This window comes from Mus caroli, chromosome 14, assembly GCF_900094665.2.
Source record: "Mus caroli chromosome 14, CAROLI_EIJ_v1.1, whole genome shotgun sequence".
NCBI classification, from domain to species: domain Eukaryota; kingdom Metazoa; phylum Chordata; class Mammalia; order Rodentia; family Muridae; genus Mus; species Mus caroli.
The window spans coordinates 7,388,423-7,410,005 of record NC_034583.1 but is presented as its reverse complement, the minus strand read 5'-3'; the positions used below and the strand labels follow the sequence as shown (position 1 = coordinate 7,410,005).

The following is a 21,583-nucleotide window of genomic DNA, read 5'->3' as shown; positions in this document are numbered from 1 at the left end:
ACCCCCAGGAATAAGGTTGTAAGACCCAATTTTTAGGAGAGGAATGTAGAGAAGAGCTACATAGTCATAACTTAAGTGAGAAAAGCATAAATTCAGACTGACCTTTCTGCTTCTGCAGTTTTCCACATTAAAAAAAAAAATCTGAAGAGATTTCCTTTAGCAATTTAATAGCATACTTGAAAGCTTTACACCAAAAGGAGTAGATAGCAAGTAAAACATATCAAACTCTGGGCTGAAATAACTGAAATAGAAACAGAGAGAAAAATACAAAGAATCATTTTTATTGGATATTTTCTTTATTTACATTTCAAATGTTATCCCCTTTTCCAGTTTCCTCTTGATAACCTCTTATTCCATCACCTCCCCCTGCTTCTATGAGAGTGTTCCCTCACCCACTCACCAACTTCTGCCTCCCTGCCCTTGAATTCCCCTACCATGGGACATCAAGCCTTCACAGGACAAAGGGCTTCTCGTCCCACCGATGTCCAACAAGGTTATCCTCTGCTACATATGTGGCTGGAGCCATGGGTTCTTCCATGTATATACTCCCTGGTTGGTGGTTTAGTCTCTGGGAGCTCTGGGAGGGGGGGTCTGGTTGGTTGATATTGTCGTTCTTCCTATGGGGTTGCAAACCTCTTCAGCTCCTTCAGTCCTTTCTCTAACTCTTCCATTAGAGATCCCTTGCTCAGTCCAATGGTTGGCTGTGAGCATTTGCCTCTGTATTTGTCAGGTTCTGGCAGAGCCTCTCAGGAGACAGCTATATCAGGCTCCTGTCAGCATGCACTTCTTGGCATCCATAATGGTGTCTGGGTTTAGTGGCTATATATGGGATGAGTTCCCAGATAGGCCAGACTCTGGATGACCTTTCCTTCATTTTCTGCTTCACATTTTGTCTTTGTATATGCTCCAGTGAGTATTTTGGATGGATAATTACCATGGATAAACTTTTATCCAAATTAAGTTAAAGATGGTGAGAGAATATCCATATTAACAAAATCAGAAAAGAAAAGGTGTACAAAGCACAGACACAGAAGAAATCCAGAGACTCGTAAGTACATATTTAAGAGTATGTACTCTATCAAACTGGAAAATCTAAAAGAAATTGATAATTTTCTTGACAAGTACCATTTACTAATTTAAACAAATCCATAGCCCTTAGTGAAATGGAAGATGCTATTAAAAAATCTCCCAACCAGATATTTCTGGAGGTCTGCCAGAACAAGGAACATCTAGGTGAGAACACTCAAGTCCCAATTCCTGCCTTCTCGATGCCTCTGGGGTACAACCAGCAGTGATAAGTTGTACCCTTTCTCCTGAACTCCATTTTCCAGCTCATAGCTCTGCCTGCATTCCCAGGGGCTGACCAGTACCAGAGACAACTAGGTAGGATTCTACCCACCTTTGTTGGCCACATCTCCTTAAGGCTTACCCAGCAATGGCAAATTGAACTCCGTTCCTTTCACTCCATTTTCTGGCACACAATTCTGGCTGTATTCTGGAGGCCTGGTGGAACCATAGATAATGAAAGGGCTAGAGGCCAGCAGAAGAACACAATAAAAGTCAGGGCAATGTGGACTCAGCAATGAGGGAAATGAAACAAAAGAAAATTACCTTAAGTCTAATCTTATAAGATGATAGAGGCCTTTAAAGAGGAAATGAATAATTCCTTAAAGAAATACAGGAAAATACAATCAAACAGGTGAAGAAAATGAATTTAAACTGTTCAAGATCTGAAAATGGAAATAGAAACAATAAAGACAACACACAGAGGGAATCCTGGAGATGGAAAACATAGGGATTAGAACAGGAACTATAGATGCAAGCATCACCAACACAATACAAGTGATATAAAAGGGCATTTCAGGGATAGAAAATACAACAGAAGACATTGATACATTGGTCAAAGAAAATGTTAAAACTAAAAAGTTCCTGACAGAAAACATCTAGAAAATATGGGACATTATGAAAATATCAAACTTGAGAAAAATAGACATATAAAACAGAGAAAATTACTAGCTCAAAAGTCAATAAAACATTTTTTTAAAAAGCATAGAAGAAAAATTTCCCAACTTAAAGAAAAACATGACTATAAACATATATGAAGCTTACAGAACACCAAATAGATTAGATCAGAAAAGTACCTCCCCTCCCACATAATAACAAAACACTAAATGTACAGAAGAAAGAAAGAATATTAAAAGCCGCAAGGGATAAAGGTCAAGTAACGTATAAAGGCAGACCTATCAGAATTATATCTGACCTCATAACAGAGTCTCTAAAAGCCAGAAAAGCCTAAGCAGATGTCTTGTAGCCTCTAAGAGACCACAACTGTCAGCCCAGACTACTATTCCCAGCAAAACTCTCAATTAACATAGAAGGAAAAAACAAGCTATTATATGACAAAACTACATTTAAACAATATTTATCCACACATCCAGTCCAATAGAAGAAGATACTAGAAGGAAAACTTGAACTCAAGGAGTATAACTACATACAAGAAAACACAAGATATAAATAATTCCATACTAAAAAAATCAAAAGAAGCGAAGTAGACACACACTGTCACCATCTACATAAAAATAACAGGAATTGACAGTCATTGATTGCCGCAGACCCTCTGGGCCCCTTTGTCTGCGTGGAATGGGTCTCTGGGGCAGATGGGCAAAGCGTCGGATGGGATGAATGACAGACAGATGCACACAGGAGAGGTTGTGTAGGATCTGAATGTATTTTGTCAAATCGAGCATTAGACCTTTTATGCAGAAGACAATAAGGAAGTTGGGTGACATACCTGCAAGGTACAAATGAGGTAGCTGAAATCTTACATAAAACAGAAAAATGCAAGCACAGAAGGTCTAACGGGAACCACCTGGGATAGAATTCATTGTTAACAACTGGGATCAACAAGGGCTGTTAACAACTGGGATCAACAAGGGATCAACAAGATTCACTTAATCTTGGAAGCCAGGGTCAAGGGCTTCGTGCTCTTGCCATAGTTCCTATTTTAGTCTACTGTATAGTCCACCTTCCCCTTAGGCCATTGTAAATACGTGTGTGTATGGGTGTAACTCCGTTATAGTTCTAAGTTTCTATTCTGGTTTCTCCTTCGGTCTGAAACTTCCTTCTTCCATAGTGATGGTAAATTGCTGTGTAAGGGAGTGACTTAACTTTTACATTCTTACTGAATTTTAAGCCCATGGTCTTGCTCAAGGACGTTCTAGGACTGTTGGAACACTAAGGCTTTAGCTATGTCAAAATTTAATCTTAAAAGGCACTTATAATAGGATAATACTAAAAGAGAGCACGTGGATCCATACACTAGACTAATGCGGGAATAGAAAATTAATGTATGGGTTAGAGAGAACGCCAGACTCCAGGAGCGAGTTTCTGTGAAACTCTTTTGCCTCGAGAGTAGCTTTTAAGCCTCTCGGCTTGTCAAACTGACTCAACCAGAGTGCCCTGCAATTGATCATTAATATCTCTGTGCAGCTGCTTGTATTACAAATGCTAATTATGTTCCTCAAAAAACTGTTTGCATGAGAAGGTCTGTAAATAGGTTCTGTGAAGCTGCCTCTAGTTGGTTCTGATTGGTAAGTAAAGATGCCAACAGCTAATAGCTGGGGAGGGCAAAGGCAGGATTTTAGGATTTCTCAGGCTTGGAGGAGGAGGAGGAGGAGGAGGAGGAGGAGAGAGGTGGCATGCTTTAGGAGAGATGGACAAAGGATGAGGAGAGACACCATGCTGGGAGAGTGTGAAGGACAAAGGCAAAGCCTCTAAGTGAAGGGGCTGCTCAACTGTGTCAGGAGCAGTCAAGATGGAACATAGAATTAGTAAGTAATTATTTGAAATTAATAGCACAAGAAGGCAGTGGCCCAGCTATTGTGCTGTTTAAGGCATATTCAAATATAAAGGCTGTGTGTATATGTCTGTAATTCAGGAACTTATACCATTGAGGTGGGTAGCAACCCATGATTGTATTTATAAATTAATATTTAATATCACAGATAGTGTTCAACCATTGGGCTGGAACTCACTTTCAAAAATTAATTGGAGATTCCCAAATTGAAAACATAGACAGGCCCTAAAAGTCAGGGAGAATTGGTTTCTTAGCTGAGAATTTAAGCCTTGGGATGCTGACAGCTCCTGCTGAGTTAAGGCAGGCCATAGAGAGCAGGCCTGAATAAAAGAGGAATAAAGGAAAATTGCATTGTTTTAAGAAAATAAGAGTGAAATAATGGTAATTGCTTTAAGTGTTTTTTTAACTGTTAATTCTATTTTTTCCTTTTTTATTAGATATTTTCTTTATTTACATTTCAAATATTATCCCCTTTCCCAGTTTCCCCTCTGAGAATTCCCTATCCCTTCCCTCCTCCCCCTGCTCCCCAACCCACACACTCCCATTCCTGGTCCTGGTGTTCCCCAATACTTGGGCATACAGCCTTCACAGGACCAAGGGCCTCTCCTTCCATTGATGACCAACTAGGCCATCTCTGCTACATATGCAGCTGGAGCCATGATTCCCACCATGTGTTTCTTTGATTGGTGGTATAGTTCCAAGGAGCACTGGGGGTACTGGTTCTTTCATATTGATATTCCTACTATGGGGCTTTAGACCCCTTCAGCCCCTTGGGTACTTTCTCTAGCTCCTTCATTGTGGACCTTGTGCTCCAGCCAATGGATGACTGTGAGCATCTACTTCTGTATTTGCCAGGCACTGGCAGAGCCCCCCAGGAGTCAGTTATATCAGGCTACTATCAGCAAAATCTTGATGGTGTCTACAATAGTTTCTGGTTTGGTGTTTGGGGATAGATCCCCACGTGGGGCAGTCTCTGGATGGTCATTCCTTCAGTCTCTGCTCTACACTTTGTCTCTGTAACTCCTTCCATGGGTATTTTGTTACCCCTTCTAAAAGGGTTCAGAGCTTCTGGGCTAATATGAGTCCAGATCATGTGTGTTATTTTGTGATTGGGTTACCTCACTCAGGATGATATCCTCCAGATCCATCCATTTGCCTAGGAATTTCATTAATCCGTTGTTTTTAATAGGTGAGTAGTACTCCATTGTGTAAATGTACCACATTTTCTGTATCCATTCCTCTGTTGAGAGACATCTGGGTTCTTTCCAGCTTCTGGCTATTATAAATAATGCTGCTATGAATATAGTGGAGCATGTGTCCTTATTACATGTTGGGACATCTTCTGGGTATATGCCCAGGAGAGGTATTGCTGGATCTTCTGGTAGTACTATGTCCAATTTTCTGAGGAACCGCCAGACTGATTTCCAGAGTAGTTGTACAAGCTTGCACTCCCACCAACAATGGAGGATTGTTCCTCTTTCTCCACATCCTCGCCAGCATCTGCAGCCACCTGAATTTTTGATCTTAGCCATTCTGACTGGTGTGTGGTGGAATCTCAGGGTTGTTTTGATTTGCATTTCCCTGATTATTAAGGATATTGAACATTTTTTCAAGTGCTTCTCAGCCACTTGGTATTCCTCAGTTGAAAATTCTTTGTTTAGCTCTGTACCCCAATTTTAATGGGGTTATTTGAATTTCTGGATTCCAGCATCTTGAGCTCTTTGTATATATTGGGTATTAGTCCCCTATCAGATTTAGGGTTGGTAAAAATCCGTTCCAAATATGTTGGTGGCCTTTTTGTCTTATTGACAGTGTCCTTTGCCTTACATAAGCATTACAATTTTATGAGGTCCCATTTGTCGATTCTTGATCTTACAGCACAAGCCATTGCTATTCTGTTCAGGAATTTTCCCTCTGTTCCCACATCTTTGAGGCTTTCCCCCACTTTATCCTCTATAAATTTCAATGTCTTTGGTTTTATGTGGAGGTCTTTGATCCACTTAGACTTGAGCTTTGTATAAGGAGATAGGAATGGATCAATTCACATTCTTCTACATGATAACCCCCAGATGTGCCAGCACCATTACTGGAAATTATTCTCTTTTTTCACTGGATGGTTTTAGCTCCATTGTTAAATATCAAGCAAGTGATCATAGGTGTGTGGATTCATTTCTGGGTCTTCAATTCTACTCCATTGATCTACATGTCTGTCCCTGTACAAGTACCATGCAGTTTTTATCACAATTGCTCTTTAGTACAGCTTGAGGTCAGGCATTGTGATTCCCCCAGAGGTTCTTTTATTGTTGAGAATAGTTTTTGTTATCCTAGGTTTTTTATTATTCCAGATGAATTTGCAAATTGCCCTTTCTATCTCAGTGAAGAATTGAGTTGTAATTTTGTTGCGGATTTCATTGAATCTATAGATTGCTTTCTGCAGGATAGCCAATTTGACTATATTAAACCTGCCAATTCATGAGCATGGGAGATCTTTCCATCTTCTGAGATCTTCTTAAATTTCTTTCTTCAGAGACTAGAAGTTCTTATCATACAGATCTTTCACTTCCTTAGAGTCACACCAAGGTATTTTATATTATTTGTGACTATTGTGAAGGGTGTTGTTTCCCTAATTTCTTTCTCATTCTATTTATTCTTTCTATACAAGGCAACTAATTTGTTTGAGTTAATTTTATATCCAGCTACTGCACTGTAGCTATTTATCAGGTTTTGGAGTTCTATGGTGGAATGTTTAGGGTCACTTATATATACTATCATATCATCAGCAAATAGTGATATTTTGACTTCTTCCTTTCCAATTTGTATCCCCTTGATTTCCTTTTGTTGTCAAATTGCTCTGGCTAGGACTTCAAGTACTATATTGAATAGGTAGGGACAAAGTGTGCAGCCTTGTCTAGTGCCTAATTATAGTGAGAATTATTCCAGCTTCTCTCTATTTACTTTAATGTTGGCTACTGGTTTGCTGTATGTTGCTTTTATTATCTTTAGGTATGGGCCTTGAATTCCTGACATATCCATGACTTTTTACCACAAATAGGTTTCTCAAATGCTTTCTCAGCATCTAATGAGATGATCATGTGATTTTTGTCTTTGAGTTTGTTTATATACTGGATTGCGTTGATGGATTTCCATATAGTAAACCATCCCTGCATCCCTGGGATGAAGCCTACTTGGTCATGATGGATGATTGTTTTGATGTGTTCTTGCTTTTGGTTTGCAGGGATATTATTGAGTATTTTTGCATCGATATTCATAAGGGAAATTCATCTGAAGTTCTCTTTCCTCGTTGCATCTTTGTGTGGTTTAGGTATCAGAGCAATTGTGGCTTCGTAGAATGAATTGTGTAGAGTACCTTCTGTTTCAATTTTGTGGAATAGTTTGAGGAGAATTGGAATTAGTTCTTATTTGAAGGTTGATAGAACTCTGCACTAAACTCATCTGGTCCTGAGCTTTTTGTTGTTGTTGTTGTTGCGAGACTATTAATGACAGATTCTATTTCTTTAGGAGATCCTTAATCTAATCCTGATTTAACTTTGGTACCTGATATCTGTCTATGAAATTGTCCATTTCATCCAGGTTTTCAAGTTTTGTTGAGGATCCTTTTGTACTTGGATCTAACGATGTTTTGGATTTCCTCAGGTTCTGTTGTTATGTCTCCTTTTTCATTTTTGATTTTGTTAATTGGGATACTGCCCTGTGCCCTCTAGTTAGTCTGGCTAAGGGTATATCTATCTTGTTGATTTTCTCAAAGAACCAGATCCTGGTTTGGTTGATTCTTTGTATAGTTCTTTTTGTTTCACCTTGGTTGATTTCAGCCCTGAGTTTGATTATTTCCTGCCTTCTACTCCTCTTGAGTGAATTTGCTTCCTTATGTCCAAGAGATTCTAGGTGTGCAATCAGGCTGCTAGTGTATGTTCTCTGTAGTTTCTTTTTGGAGGCACTGAGGGCTATGCGTTTTCCTCTTAGGAATGCTTTTATTGTGTCCCATAAATTTGGGTATGTTGTGGTTTCATTTTCATTAAACTCTAAAAAGTCTTTAATTTCTTTCTTTATTTCTTCCTTGCCAAGGTATCATTGAGGAGAGTGTTGTTCAGCTTCCATGTTAAAGTGGGATTTCTATTATTTATATTGTTATTGAAGATCAGCCTTAATCCGTGGTGATCTGATAGGATGTATGGGATAATTTCAATACTTTTGTATCTGTTGAGGCCTGTTTTGTGACTGATTATATGGTCAGTTTTGGAGGAGGTACCATGAGGTTCTTAGAAGGTATATCCTTTTGCTTTAGGATAAAATGTTCTGTAGATATCTGTTAAATCCATTTGTTTCATAACTTCTGTTAGTTTCACTGTATCTCTGTTTAGTTTCTGTTTCCAGGATCTATCCATTGGTGAGAGTCTGGTTTTGAAGTCTCCCATAATTACTGTGTGAGGCACAATGTGTGCTTTGAGCTTTACTAAAGTTTTTTTAATGAATGTGGCTGCCCTTGCATTTGGAACATAAATATTTAGAATTGAGAGTTCATCTTGGTAAATTTTTCATTTGATGAGTATAAACTGCCCCTCCTTCTCTTTTGTGATAACTTTGGGTTGGAAGTCAATTTTATTCGATGTTAGAATGGCTATTCCAGATTGTTTCTTCGGACCATTTGTTTGGCAAATTGTTTTCCAGCCTTTGACTCTGAGGTAGTGTCTATTCTTTTCTTTGAGGTGGGTTTCCTGTAAACAGAAAAATGTTGGGTCCTATTGTGTAGCCAGTCTGTTAATTTATCTTTTTTATTGGGGGAATTGAGTCCATTGATTTTAAGAATATTAAGGAAAAGTAATTGTTGCTTCCTGTTATTTTTGTTGTTAAAGTTGGGATTCTATTCTTGTGGCTGTCTTCTTTTAGGTTTGTTGAAGGATTACTCTCTTGCTTTTTCTAGGGTGTAGTTTCAATCCTTGTGTTGGTGTTTTCCCTTTTTTATCCTTTGAAGAGCTGGATTTGTGAAAAGATGTTGTGTGAATTTGTTTTTGTCATGGAATACTTTGGTTTCTCCATCTATGGTAATTGAGAGTTTTTCTGGGTATAGTAGCCTGGGCTGGCATTTGTGTTCTCTTAGGGTCTGTATAACATCTGTCCAGGATCTTCTGGCTTTCATAATCTCTGGTGAGAAGTCTGGTGTAATTCTGATAGGTCTGCCTTTATATGTTGCTTGACCTTTTACCCTCACTGCTTTCAATATTCTATCTTTATTTAGTGCATTTGTTGTTCTGATTATTATGTGTCAGGAGGAATTTCTTTTCTGGTCCAATCTATTTGGAGTTCTGTAGGCTTCTTATATGTTCATGGGCATCTCTTTCTTTAGGTTTTGGTAGTTTTCTTCTAATTTTGTTGAAGATATTTGCTGGACCTGTAAGTTGAAAATCTTCATTCTCATCTATACCTGTTATCCTTAGGTTTAGTCTTTTAATTTTTTCCTGGATCCTGGATGTTTTGTGTTAGGATCTTTTTGCATTTTGAATTTTCTTTGATTGTTGTGTCCATGTTCTCTATGGAATCTTCTGCACCTTAGATTCTCTCTTCCATCTCTTGTATTCTGTTGCTGATGCTCGTATCTATGGTTCCTGATTTCTTCCCTAGGGTTTCTATCTCCAGAGTTGTCTCCTTTTGTTGTTTCTTTATAGTTTCTACTTCCCTTTTTAGGTCCTGGTTGATTTTGTTCAGTTCTTTCACCTGATTGGATGTGTACTCCTGTATTTCTTTAAGGGAGTTATTTATTTCCTTCTTAATGTCCTCCATCATCATCATGAGAAGTGACTTTATATCCACGACTTGCTTTTCTGGTGTGATGGTGTATCTAGGACTTGCTATGGTGGGAAAGTTTGGTTCTGATGATGCCAAGTATCTTGGTTTCTGTTGTTTCTGTTCTTATACTTGCCTCTCACCTTCTGATTATCTCAAGTGCTCCCTGCACTTGCTGTATCTGACTGGAGCCTGTCCTTCCTATAACCCCAGTTCACTCAGAACTTCTCAGAGTCCATCTTTCTTTGTGATCCTGTGATGCTGAGACCCTGTGTGTGTCAGAGTTCTTGGCAGTCAAGCTTCCTCAGAGCTCCTGAGATCCTGGTGTGACCAAGTTCCTGGGATCCTGTAATCCTGTAATCCTAAGATCCTAGGCGTGTTACAACACCTAGAAGTAGTACCTCCTCTGAGGACCGTGGAGCTGTCTGCTGTGTTTGAAACTGAAGTAGACAACAGTGGACTAGAAGGAACCCGAGCTTCATCTATAAACAGTCTCTGTAGCTCTGCTACAAACAAAGTTAAGCTGATTTATTTTTACTGAATGTAATGGTTACTTAATTATTTTAGTGAAAAAGATGCCTGTTTGACAAACAATGTGTTTCATGGATCTTGCCAGATCAGGAAGTGCCGTGGCAACAGGATGTGACATCATTGACCTACCCTATACTTGCAGTTGTACTCTGACCTCTAGCCCCACCCCCTTCCCACCCACCCCCCAAGATGACCCCTGTGGGGTAAATAAAGATGTCTAACATTGCATTCAACCTTTGACCCCAGAACGACCCTGACTGACCCTGGCAATCCCCCTGCCTCAGCTCCTGTCTGGGCCTCCCTGGGGCGGTGGTCACTGGGTCAACAAGCCACGTGGTGGGCTGGACTTCCTCCCTTGGTTTTCCTTCAGAGCCCCACTTCCTGTCAAAGCCCCGCCTCTTCTTGTCAGTCATGGTCATGGTGAGGACTTCTGGGTGGGGGCAGAGCTGGGGTGGGGCCTGATGTGCATGATGGACAGCAGCACAGGAAGTCCCAGGAATCCACGCATTTTATTGACCCGCCCACCCCTCCCTATGCCCCAACCCCCACACAGTTCTCAGGCGTCTGTCACGGGCGTCACCTCGCAGTCCTCAGGACCCGGTTCCCACGCGACCTGCGGAGAGGGGACACGCCCACCTGTTAGTCATTCCACCTAGTGTCGCTTCCTGTCCCCACTTTCTGTTAGTCATTCCACCTAGTGTCGCTTCCTGTCCCCCCATTGTCACTTTCTGTCCCACCAGAGTCACTTCCTGTATCAATGACATCTCTTCCTGTCCCCTCAAAGTCACTTCCTGTCCCTCTGTGGTCACTTCCTCTTCCACAGTCATTTCCTGACCCCCAGTATCTCTTCCTGTCCCCTCTGAGGCCCAGCTCCCTCCCAGGATGCCCCACCACGGGGCCCATCCCCACACCCTAGGCACTGCTCCCACATGCCAGGCAACGCTCCCTCACCATCTCCCCTGCCAAGGGCAGGCGCAGGCGTGGGATGGGTGGGCACAGGCGGGAGAGCAGCGACTTCCTGTGGGGACAGAGAGAGGGGCAGGGGCAGGGGCATCAGTCACCTGGGGTGGGCAGGCAATGATGTCACTGGAAACGAATCAATTTACATAAATGTACATAAATTTGCATACCATCACAGGTTCACGGGAGCAATTTGCATAAATTTGAATAAATTTGCATAAATTTGCATCCCACAAACCTCGATATCCTCAGGCCAGTAATTTGCATAAATTTTCATGTCAGTTTCACTGGAATAAATTTGCATAAACTCACATGACATCATCACTAAACTTAAATATATTTGAATGAACCCGGATGATGTCATGGTTTACTCTATGTGAATTTGCATACATTTACATGATATCATAAACCTGATCATCCTAAATTTGCATAAAATAACTACATGACTGACTGACCTGGGCATAAATTTGCATACAACCATGTGATGTCAGCTTCACTGAAATAAATTTACATAAATTTGCATCACATCCCATGTTTGGGAAGTTATGCATAAATTTAAATAAATTCACATAGTGACTTGTTTTCCTTGTATCACATCCCATGTTCAGGAACTTATGCATAAATTTGAATAAACTTGCATAGTGGATGGGTTTCCATTCGCGCAAATTTGCATAACTTCCTCATAATCCCTGGAACGTGAAGTTGCATAAATTTGTGTTTCAGTGTCATTGGAAGGAATGAATTTGCATGAGATCAAGGTTTTCTCAGTACAAATTTGCATAAGTTTACATGATGTCATACCTTCATCTGAATAAATTTGCATAGAGCCAAATGGCATCATCGAGCCGTGCTGCATGGATTTGCATAAACCCTCATGGGGTGGGCGGGGCACAGTGGGATGTAAGTCACACCACAAGGGTGGGACATGACATGACTGTCATGGGTGCATCAATAAATCTACATAAATCTGCATGAAGCCCTCCTGATATCATGGTTTCATCAGAACCCGTTTGCATGAGCACTGGTTACATCACCATTTTCCTTCCACACAAATTTGCATAAATTTAACCTGTTAGCAGATCTGGGTGTGAATTTGCATGAGGTCATGGTTTTCCTCTGAATGCATTTGCATAAATTTGCATGATGCCTGTGTAGGCAGAACATGGGTTCACAAATTTGCATACAATTGCATGTCAACCAACTCAGCGGGAGATGTGAACATAAATTTGCATGATTTCATCCACACCAATTTGCATAACTTCACATGACCGCATAGTTCATGTAACATGAACTTGCATTAACTTATATGTTCATTTCACTGGGGTAAATTTGCATAAGCTCTCTTGATGTTGAGGGTTTCCTTCAGCACAGAATTGCATAAATGTGCATGAACCAGAGTGATGTTTTAGTTTTAGATTGTATGAGTTTGCATAGATTTGCATAAAAATGTCAGTTGTGCTGGGCAAGTGGTTATGTTGTGGAAATTTGCATAAATTTGAATAAAATTGCTTGATCTCGGATGACATCACAGTTTTCCTCCTCACACATTTGCATGAGTCTACGTGATATCATCACTCCTTCAGCACACATTTGCATATGTTTGCCTGACCTAATCGATTGATCTGAATAAATTTATATAAGTCCTTGTGACATCACAGTTTTCCTCTGCTCAAATTTGCATGGGTCAGGATAATGCCATAGCTTTATCTGCTTCGATTTGCATGAGTTTGCGAAACTTTGCATAAATTTGCATGACATCATCATTCTCACAGCATAGAATTTGCATAAATTCACATGATATCATAGTTTCACCACGACCACAATAATTTGTATAAGTTTGCATGATGTCATGTTTTTGGCAGATTAATGTCCTGATTTGCATAAGTTTACATGCCTGCCTGATTACAGCATAAATTTGCAAACAACCATATGATGTCAGTTTCACTGGAGTAAGTTTGCATAGATTTGGAAACATTTGCATGATATTACAGTCCAGGCAGAGTAAGTCTGAAAAAATTTGCAAAGATTTGCATATCATTTTCAACAGAATAAATTTGCATAAGCTTGCATGATATGCATACATTTGAATAAAATTGCATGAGTAAATTTGCATAAACCAAGATGATATCACACATTTGCATGAGGTCACATGACGTCATCACTCTGTCAACACACATTTGCATATATTAGCCTGACCTCATAGTTTCTGTAGCATGAATTTGCATAAATTTATATAAATGACATCACAGTTGAAGGTTCCATGACATAATAGTTTGACCTGACTGAATTTGTGATGTCACAGCTTCACCAGGATCAATTTGCATAAGCTCCTGTGATGTTACTTTTCACACTTGCATGAGCTGGAATGATGTCAGCTTATGTCAACCAAAATTTGCATACTTTAGCATGACATCATGTTTTTCATCAGCATAAATTTGCATAAATTCACATGATGTCATGGTTTAAATAGAACGTGTCTGCAATCATTTGCATACATTTGCATGCCTAGTGGCCTTGGTTTTCTCTAGGCAAATTTGTTTAAAAGTACATGACCTCATAGCTGAATTTGCATAAATTCACATGACTTCACAACTTCTACCACTGTCAGAAATTTACATAAATTTGCAAAAGTTTGCATGTCATAGTTTTGGCAGATTCCATTTGCATAAGTCTGAATATATTTGAATAAAAGTGTACTGACTTGCATAAAGTGACATAACTGGCTGCTCCCAGAATGAATTTGTATATGGCCATATGACATCACTTTCACTGGAATAAATTTGCATAAATCCCTGAGCTCTCAGTCTCCTTAGAATAGATTTGTATACATTTCGTGATATCATAGCCTAGGCAGAGTGGTTTTGCATAAATTTGAATAAATCTGCATGACATCATAATTTTCCCTGTCTAAAATTTGCAAGAATTTGCATAAAATTTGAAAAGCCCAGAGCTGTTACTCACAGTGGGGAGGTAGTAAAATCACCATCCCTCATTTGCATAATCCTGAGGTACTTTGCATAATTTTGCATATCAGTTAGACCTTGGGTTAACAGGAAGCAGAAGGGTATAGCCACACACAATGCAGGCCCTGCCTCTGAGGTGACATCATCAACATTACCTCCACCACAGCAGGAGCCCAGCTGCCAAGAGTCCTGCTCCAAGCACCGTAGCCACCGACGTCACCAAGGCTGTCTTCACAGGTGTCACCTCTGGGGGGCAGACTGCGGGGAGGGGCGGGGTCAGTGGATAGGAAGTGACGTCACAGGGGAGACAGGAAGTGATGTCACTCAGGAAACAAAAAGTGATGGGCGGAGCAGAAAGTGACATCACAGGGGAAATGGGAAGTGATGGGTGTGGTCGTCAGAAAAGGAAGTAAGTGATGTCATCAGTGGAAGCAGAAAGTGATGGGCAGGACAGGAAGTGGTGGGCATGGTCAGTGGAAAGGAAAGTGATGTCATCGGGGAAACAGAAAGTGATGGGCAGGGCTGGAAGTGGGGACAGGAAGTGGGGTGGTAACAGGGAGAACTGGAAGTGACTGGCAGGACAGGAAGTGTTGGGCATGGCCTGACCCAAGGGTGGAGCTGAAACTGAGGGTGGGTGTGACCAGTTTCAAGAAGGCGGGACCAAGTAACAGGTAGGTGGGTTGAGCTCAAGTGGGCGGGGCCAGGTTAGATTTCCTATGGGTGGAGCTTTTGCATTGCATCACCAGTGGGTGTGGCTTAGGTCACCTTGGGCGGGACTTTGGTCAATGCTGGACATGGTGTAGGGAAATTGGGCACCCAGGCCCCCTGCAAATGTGACCAAGGGCTTGGGTTAGGAATTCCTGTGAGAGTAGCTCAGCCTCTCTGTGGGCGGGGCTTTAGTGTGACACCACTAGTGGGCAAGGTTAGCTCAGGATTGGCGGGGCTTAGCTTGAGTGGGCAGGGCTTAGCTCAGGTGGGCAGGACCAGAGATGACTGACAGCCAGGCCCTGCCCTGCCCACTCACCGAGGCCCCAGGCTTTGCTCCAGCTGCTGAGCTTCTGAGGGTCAACCTCTGACCTCGACCTGACCCGGAAGGAGATGGCGCCAGCGTTGGGGACCCAGAAGTGGGGGACGGAGACCTGGGTGGGCAGGGCCTCTGTGATGTCATTGCCACTGCCACACCCATACCACAAGCCCCACCCACCACAGGCTCCAACTCACATTGTATTCCTGCGGCTCTGAGCTGGAGCTCTGGGGGCAGGGGAAGAGGGCAGGGCTTAGCATCGAACACTCGCAGTCATCCCCCTGTCTCACACTCACACTCACGGTTACTCGTGTTCATTCCCCTGCCTCACACTTGCAGTCATCCTCCCTGCTTCACCCTGCACCTGGTTGACCTGCAGGGTGAACCGAAGGTGGCCATAGTGGAATCGGGTCTGCGCGTCCCAGCGTGCATGGGCCTCGGAGCCGATGCACTCCACGGTCAGTGTGGGCGGGGCCAGGACCTCTGGGGGGTACCAGGGTTGGGCAGTCAGGGCAGAGTGTGCACACAGTAGGGTGACGCATGTCAGCGCACAGTGGGTCCCCCTGCCACCCCAAGCATGAAAGGATGCTGGATGCACACACTAGGTCCACTGCTGTGCGCAGTTCGTCTCCCTGTGCCCTGAACACAACCCACGGACAGCATAGGTCCAGTTGTTCCCTAGGCTTGTATGGGGCGCCACGCTGCACACAGTGGGTCCAACCGTGCTCCCTGCAAGCCCGTAATAGGCCTGTCTGCGTACACAGTGGGTTTACCCACAACCCCATGCAGGAGGCTGGGCCAGGTGCACAGCGGGTCCAATGGGCGCACAGTAGGCCTGCCTGAGCCCCGGGCACTCAGTGGGTCTGCCCGTTCCCCGTCCCCCCAGCACATGTACAGTAGGCCCTCACCTGCGCGCTGCAGGTCCACGGTGTCATCCATGCAGGGCACGGGGCCAGCGGGGCTGCTGCCATTGATGGTGATGGTGAACTGGGGGACAAGGTCTTCCTTGGGGCCATTGGGGGCGGAGCCAAGGACAGGGTCGAGGTCAAGGGTGCAGCCTTCATGGCTGCCATGAGGGGCAGGGCCAGTGGTGTTGACATCATGGCTGTGGTAGTGTGGACACTCGCGGTCATGGGCAGGACCAAGCCTGGTGGTGGTACGGGGGCAGGAAGTGAAGTCAGAGGCCCGGAGGCGGGCACAGGAAGTGACACAGGAAGTGAAGTCACACCCAGAGACCACGCCCACCGAAATGTGAGGACAGGAAGTGACATCAAGCCCCAAAGAGAGCCCAGCAGGAAGCAAGCACAGGAAGGGATGTCATCAGTTCTTGGAGAGGCTCCACCTACCAGGGAAAAAAAAGCACAGGAAATGATGTCACAGCTCCGAAAAGACCCCAACAGGAAGTAAGGACAGGAAGTAACCTCAGAGGCCATGGAGAACAGGAAGTCAGTAAGAAAGTGATATCATAGACCACGCCCATTTAGAAATGACCTGAGGCTCCAACCAAAAATACTAGAGCACAGGAAGTGATGTCATAGGCTCTGCCTGCCGAAAAATAAGGACAGGAAGTGACACAAGAGGCCCTGCCCACCCGGAAATGAACATAGGAAGTGACATCATCACCCCTCAAAGGTGACCTCATGACCCCGCCCATTTAAGCCATGTCCCCGCCCACCCAAGATGCAGCCACACTTCCCCAACCTTGCACCACCTGGGAAGTGAGGACAGGAAGTAACATCAGAGGCCTCACAGAACAGGAGGTGAGGACAAGAAGTGACCTCCCGACCCCACCCTTGACCCCCATGACCCCTAACACCAACCGCACATCACGCCAGAACATCCGGTAGTGCACGTCACCCGCTGCTTTCGGACCCCGCCCCCAGCGGCAGCTCAGCTGCCCCTCATACACCCAGCAGCGCAGGTCCTGAGCTGCGGCCTCATGGTTGCCACCTGTGGGGGTCATGGTGCGGGGGACAGGGTCAGGGGTCACATATGGGGTTGGGGTCCCATGTTGGGGTCAAGGGTCAGATTTGGGAGCAGGGGTCGCACCCTGGCGTCAAGGGTCATGGGCTGGGGCCAGGGTAGGACCCGGGGTCACACATGGGATCAGAGGTCACACCTGGCATCATAGGGTCACAGCTAGGATTAGGGGTCACAGCTGATTCTGGGGGCGCCAACCCAGGTGTCACGGGTCAGGTGGGGTCTCACCCACCATCGTCTGGGGGGAACCGGATGGATCCCGCCACAGCACTGTCCTTCCCCAGGAAGACAGTGAAGTTGGTCACATGGCAGAGGGAGAGTGACTGGAACGAGCAGCGGGCAAGTCCAGGGTCAGCCTGCGGGGTCACAGAGGTCAGGGGGCAGGGGCAGGGTCAGTGTGAGGGGCGGGGTCACCTATGGTCAACCTGCGTGTCAGGGGCGGGGTCAGCAGGGGTCACCCACCATGCTTGGGGTGAGTGGGAGGGCCAGCACTAATTTGCATCAATTTGTATGAACTTGCATAAATTTGAATCACATTTGAATAAATATCTACAGGCCCTGATCATGGGCTTTGCATTAATCTGCATGGATTTGCATAACATCATGGTTCCATCTGAATTGATTTGCATAAACCCAGATAACATCATGTTCTATCCGTCATAAATTTGCATAACTCCACCTGGGATGGGTGAGTCCTGAAGTCTCAGCTCTGCCCGACAGAATTTGCATACGCCCAGATGACATCATAGGTTTTCCCCCCCCTGCTCAACCCTGCATAAATTTGCACAAGAAGTGACTGGGCAGATCCTGAAGTGACTGACAGGCAGAACAGGAAGCAGAGGGCGGGGCCGGATGGGTAGTAGGAGCAGAGTCTGGAATAATTGGCATGGTGGGAAGTTTGAGGCGGGGGCAGGAATAAGACTGGAAGTGGGCATGGCAAGGCATGGAAGGCTGGTGGGCGTGGCAGGAAGTGACTTGTGGGAGGGGCCTAGAGTGACTGCCAGCAGAAAGTGGGCATGGCCAGGATGACTGACAGTGTGGAGAACCCTACCCGCCCAAGCCCCACACCCTGGATGACTGACAGCCAACCCCACCCACCAACCAGGGCCTGCCCCTCACCCAGACAAAGTTGTCCCTGCCCTTCCTGCAATAAGCCCCTGTTGTGATGTCAGCACCAGGGACAGGGTCCCAGATCAGCATGTGGTGGGCAGGGTCAATGCGCAGGTTCCGGATGGGCGTGGTCACAGCAGTGGGTGGAGCCTCGGGGACAGCAGCTGTTGTCAAGGGGAGGCGGGGTGGGGCTTGAGTGACAGGTGACATCCACAGTTGTGGGCAGTGCCTGGGCTTTGATTGACACCAATCTCCGTGACAGGAAGTGAGGGGGTGGAAAAGAAAGTAGGCGGGACTTAGGCTTTGATTGACACCCATATGACATGAGAGGACAGCATGACATGTCCCTGAATGACATCATTGGTCCTCTATGACAGGAAGCGACGGGGCGGAGCTTCCCTGAGTGATGCCTTCGACCATCTGATGGCATCCACCATCAGTGGGCGTGGCCTGAGCCTTGATTGACAAGGGGGGGGTGCAGAGATGACTTCATTCGCCATGACATGAAGATAGTGGGTGGGGCTTGAGCTGAGATTGACACCTGGAACTGGGACAGGCCAACAGGAAATGAAGAGCTTAGGGGGCGGGATTTGGGTTTTGATTGACACCTGGGGGTGAGAATGACATCATCCTCCGTGACAGGAAGTGAGGTTTGGGAGAGGAAGCAAAGGGGTGGGACCAGAGCTCTGATTGACACCTGGATGAAGTCACAGAACAGGACAGGAAACCGGTGGGCGGGGCCTTGAGTGACTGACAGGTGATGCCATCCATCGCCAGGGGGCGGGGCCTGAGTCTTGCCTGACACCTGGGGGTGGGGCCCCGAAAGACAAGAAATGGGGGCGTGGCCCAAGCACAGGTCCCGCCCCATGAAGTCACCTACCCAGGTCTGAAGAGTGGGATGCCAGGAGCCCCAGGATGAGCCACAGGTTGGCGGCCATGATAGGAGGGCGGGTCAGGAGCCTCGCAGGCCTGGGGGTGGGGCCGGGGCGTGAGGGGTGGGGCCGGGGCGTGAGGGGCGGAGCCGGGGCGCAGGAGGACTCCATCTCCTGATCCCGACCCCTTCGTGATGCTTCTGGTCCATTGAGGTCATCCCCCTGCCTCAGCTGCTTACTCGCGGTTATCCCCCTGCCTCAGCTTCACCGTCCCCAGTGTCACATTGCGAGGCAGGGGTATGCTCAGGAGTGAACAGCATGAGGCAGGAGCATGACCATCAGTGCAGATGACTAGGCAGAGGGATGGCAGCGGTGACCGGAAGCAGAGAAGGAGGCTGGAGGATGCTGGCGAGTGAGCGGAAGGAGGGACGGAGTCAGGGAGACGCCCGCGAGTAAACAGTGTGAGGCAGGGGGATGACCGCGAGTTAATTTCTGAGGCAGGGGGATAATCACGATGGACACAGGAAAGCAGGGAGGGAGGGAGCGACGGCTGGGTAATGCCTGTGAGTGAGAATCTGAGGCCAGGGATGATGGCAGTGAGCAGAAGGAAGGACGGAGGGGGCGGGGGAATGACCGCCGTGGCCCCGCCCCCTGACCCGCCCCGCCCCGCCTACCTCGCGGACCGGACCTGAGTGGCACCCGTGGCGCTGGCGGCGTCCGTTCCTGTCCTGTCCTCGGGGTCTGGGGTCGGAACTGCAGACCGCGCAGAGGCCTGCGACCCCGCCCGTGACCCCAGAGGCCCCGCCCCGCCCCGACCGCGCCCATGGTCCCGGGGTTGAGCAACTTCCGGCGATAGTGGAGGCGGGGCGGGGCCTCGGGAGTCAAGAGGGAGGGGGGAGGGGTTGAGACCCGGGACGGACGGAGCTGAGGCAGGGGGATGACCGCGAGTGCGGGTGATGGGCGGCCACGGCCACGCCGGCGGCGTCATCGCGTTCGTTTATTTAAAAAAAAAAAAAATGAAACTGGAAGTCGCTCTGGTCAGTCCCGGGCGAGCGGGCGTGACGTCCTGCCGCAGACCGGAAGTCGCTCTCCTGTCATCCATTGCAACTGTACTCGCAGTCATCCCCCTGCCTCAGCTCTTTCGTTACTCAGGGGAATCCCACTGCCTCACTCACACCCACAGTCACTGACAGCTGCTGTCATACCCCTGCTTCGTAGCGGTCATTCACTACCTGCCATCCTCCTGCCTCAGCTCTGCCTCATGCCTGAAGGCATCCCATTGAGACCCACGGAACTTTTACTTGTGAGCGGACCCTGCCCTGTCTTCTTCCCCCACTCTGTGAGAGCAGAGCTCACAGGGGACATCACAGCTGCGCTTCCGGGGTGGCCCCGACCCGCCCCACCCAGACCCGCTCCGCCCTGCCCCGCCCGCGCGCACAGAGCTTTGCCCACAGCCCGCTCCCTAGTGACCACAGGGTCAGGACAGGCAGGCTGCCTTATTTCTGTTTCCGTTTTTATTAATGCGTGGGGGGTTGGGGGGGGCGACGGAGACGCAGGGGGCGGGGCAGAGGCCCAGAATTTGTCCTGTGCTGCAGTTGCCACCATCCTGGCCACCGCGTCACATGACCTTTCCTAATCGGAGTCTCGGGGTTGGCGCCCCCTGCAGGACGCCCCGTGATTCCGCTGAACGCAGCCCTCTGCTGATCCTCACATCTCTGCCTTAAAAATGAACCTGGGGTGGGGTGGGGTGGGGAGGGGAGAGGCTGGACGGACAGATGGCCGCTCAGCAGATAAGACAGACGGGACCAGCACAGTGGGGTCTTCATCCCCGTGACAGTCTGGCCATGTGGGGATGACTGTGCTTGTGACAGCCTGGCTGTGTGGGAGGTCGGGGATGGACTTTGGAGCTTCAGGGCAGAAGATCCATTTGGTGTTAAGAGCTCTGTGGGATGTTAGATAATGCTGAGAACAGTGCAGAAGATGGAGGTCTGGCTTGTGAAATTTCAGACGGAAAATTAAAGACTATTTTCAGGGCCATTGCTCTTTTGACTGTGAAGATTCTGTGGTTCTGGTTCGCTGGGGCTGAAGAATCAGCTGTGATTAACAAGACACCAGAACTACTAAAGTGAAACCTTTGCATTACTGGGACTATTGATGCTGGTTAGCTGGAGCTAAGAAATTAGCTGTGATTAAGAAGAGACCAGCATCATTGAGGTAACATCTTCTGGGAAGTGTTTTCTGAAAGCAAAGAGGCTGTGTTCCAGAGATAGCCAAGGTTGTACTTCTGCTGCAGAGGGACTTAGTAATGTGTAAGAGTGACCCAGGTGGTACTGGTTTTGAAGCCATGAAGGCATCACGCAGAGCAGCTGAGCCTCGGCACTGTGAGAGGCCATGGAAGGCCATTGGTGAAGCTGGAGCCTCAGTTGCAATTGATGGCCCAGGACTGAAGGGGTCATGCAGTGTTTTGGAGATTCCAAGACCATGAGAT

At 46.3% G+C, this 21,583-nt stretch overlaps 1 protein-coding gene across 8 annotated transcripts; it reads right to left on the bottom strand.

Moving 5' to 3' along the window:
• Positions 1-10,676: 10,676 nt before the first annotated feature.
• LOC110309476 (interleukin-3 receptor subunit alpha) lies at positions 10,677-19,847 on the bottom strand. 8 transcript variants are annotated; one of them, XM_029469323.1, is made up of 13 exons: positions 19,770-19,847; positions 19,104-19,192; positions 18,233-18,387; positions 17,346-17,469; positions 16,954-17,083; positions 16,042-16,280; positions 15,465-15,616; positions 15,331-15,360; positions 15,134-15,248; positions 14,875-14,934; positions 14,265-14,367; positions 11,138-11,204; positions 10,721-10,799 (listed from the first exon to the last, which is right to left on the bottom strand). In XM_029469323.1, the coding sequence occupies exons 2-13, from the start codon at positions 19,159-19,161 to the stop codon at positions 10,743-10,745; spliced, it is 1,290 nt and encodes a 429-aa protein (XP_029325183.1). In that variant the 5' UTR covers positions 19,162-19,192; positions 19,770-19,847; the 3' UTR covers positions 10,721-10,742. The 8 variants fall into 8 exon arrangements, with proteins under 8 accessions (XP_021037816.1, XP_029325183.1, XP_029325179.1 ...); XM_021182157.2 differs by lacking the exon at positions 14,875-14,934 and having other exon boundaries at positions 10,677-10,799; positions 15,498-15,616; XM_029469319.1 differs by lacking the exons at positions 19,104-19,192; positions 19,770-19,847 and having other exon boundaries at positions 18,233-19,091.
• Positions 19,848-21,583: the final 1,736 nt, after the last annotated feature.

Bases quoted from the DNA above. Each gene is read 5' to 3' on its own strand.
- LOC110309476 (XM_029469319.1), bottom strand. From the start codon at position 18,541: ATGGGTGTCAATCAAAGCCTAAGTCCCGCCTACTTTCTTTTCCACCCC. The intron at 14,368-14,874 runs GTGACCTAAGCC...CCCTCCCCGCAG, and splicing joins TGACCAAAGTCCCGCCCAAG to TCTGCCCCCCAGAGGTGACA. The intron at 10,800-11,137 runs GTGAGGGAGCGT...CCCTCTCCGCAG, and splicing joins TGCCCTTGGCAGGGGAGATG to GTCGCGTGGGAACCGGGTCC.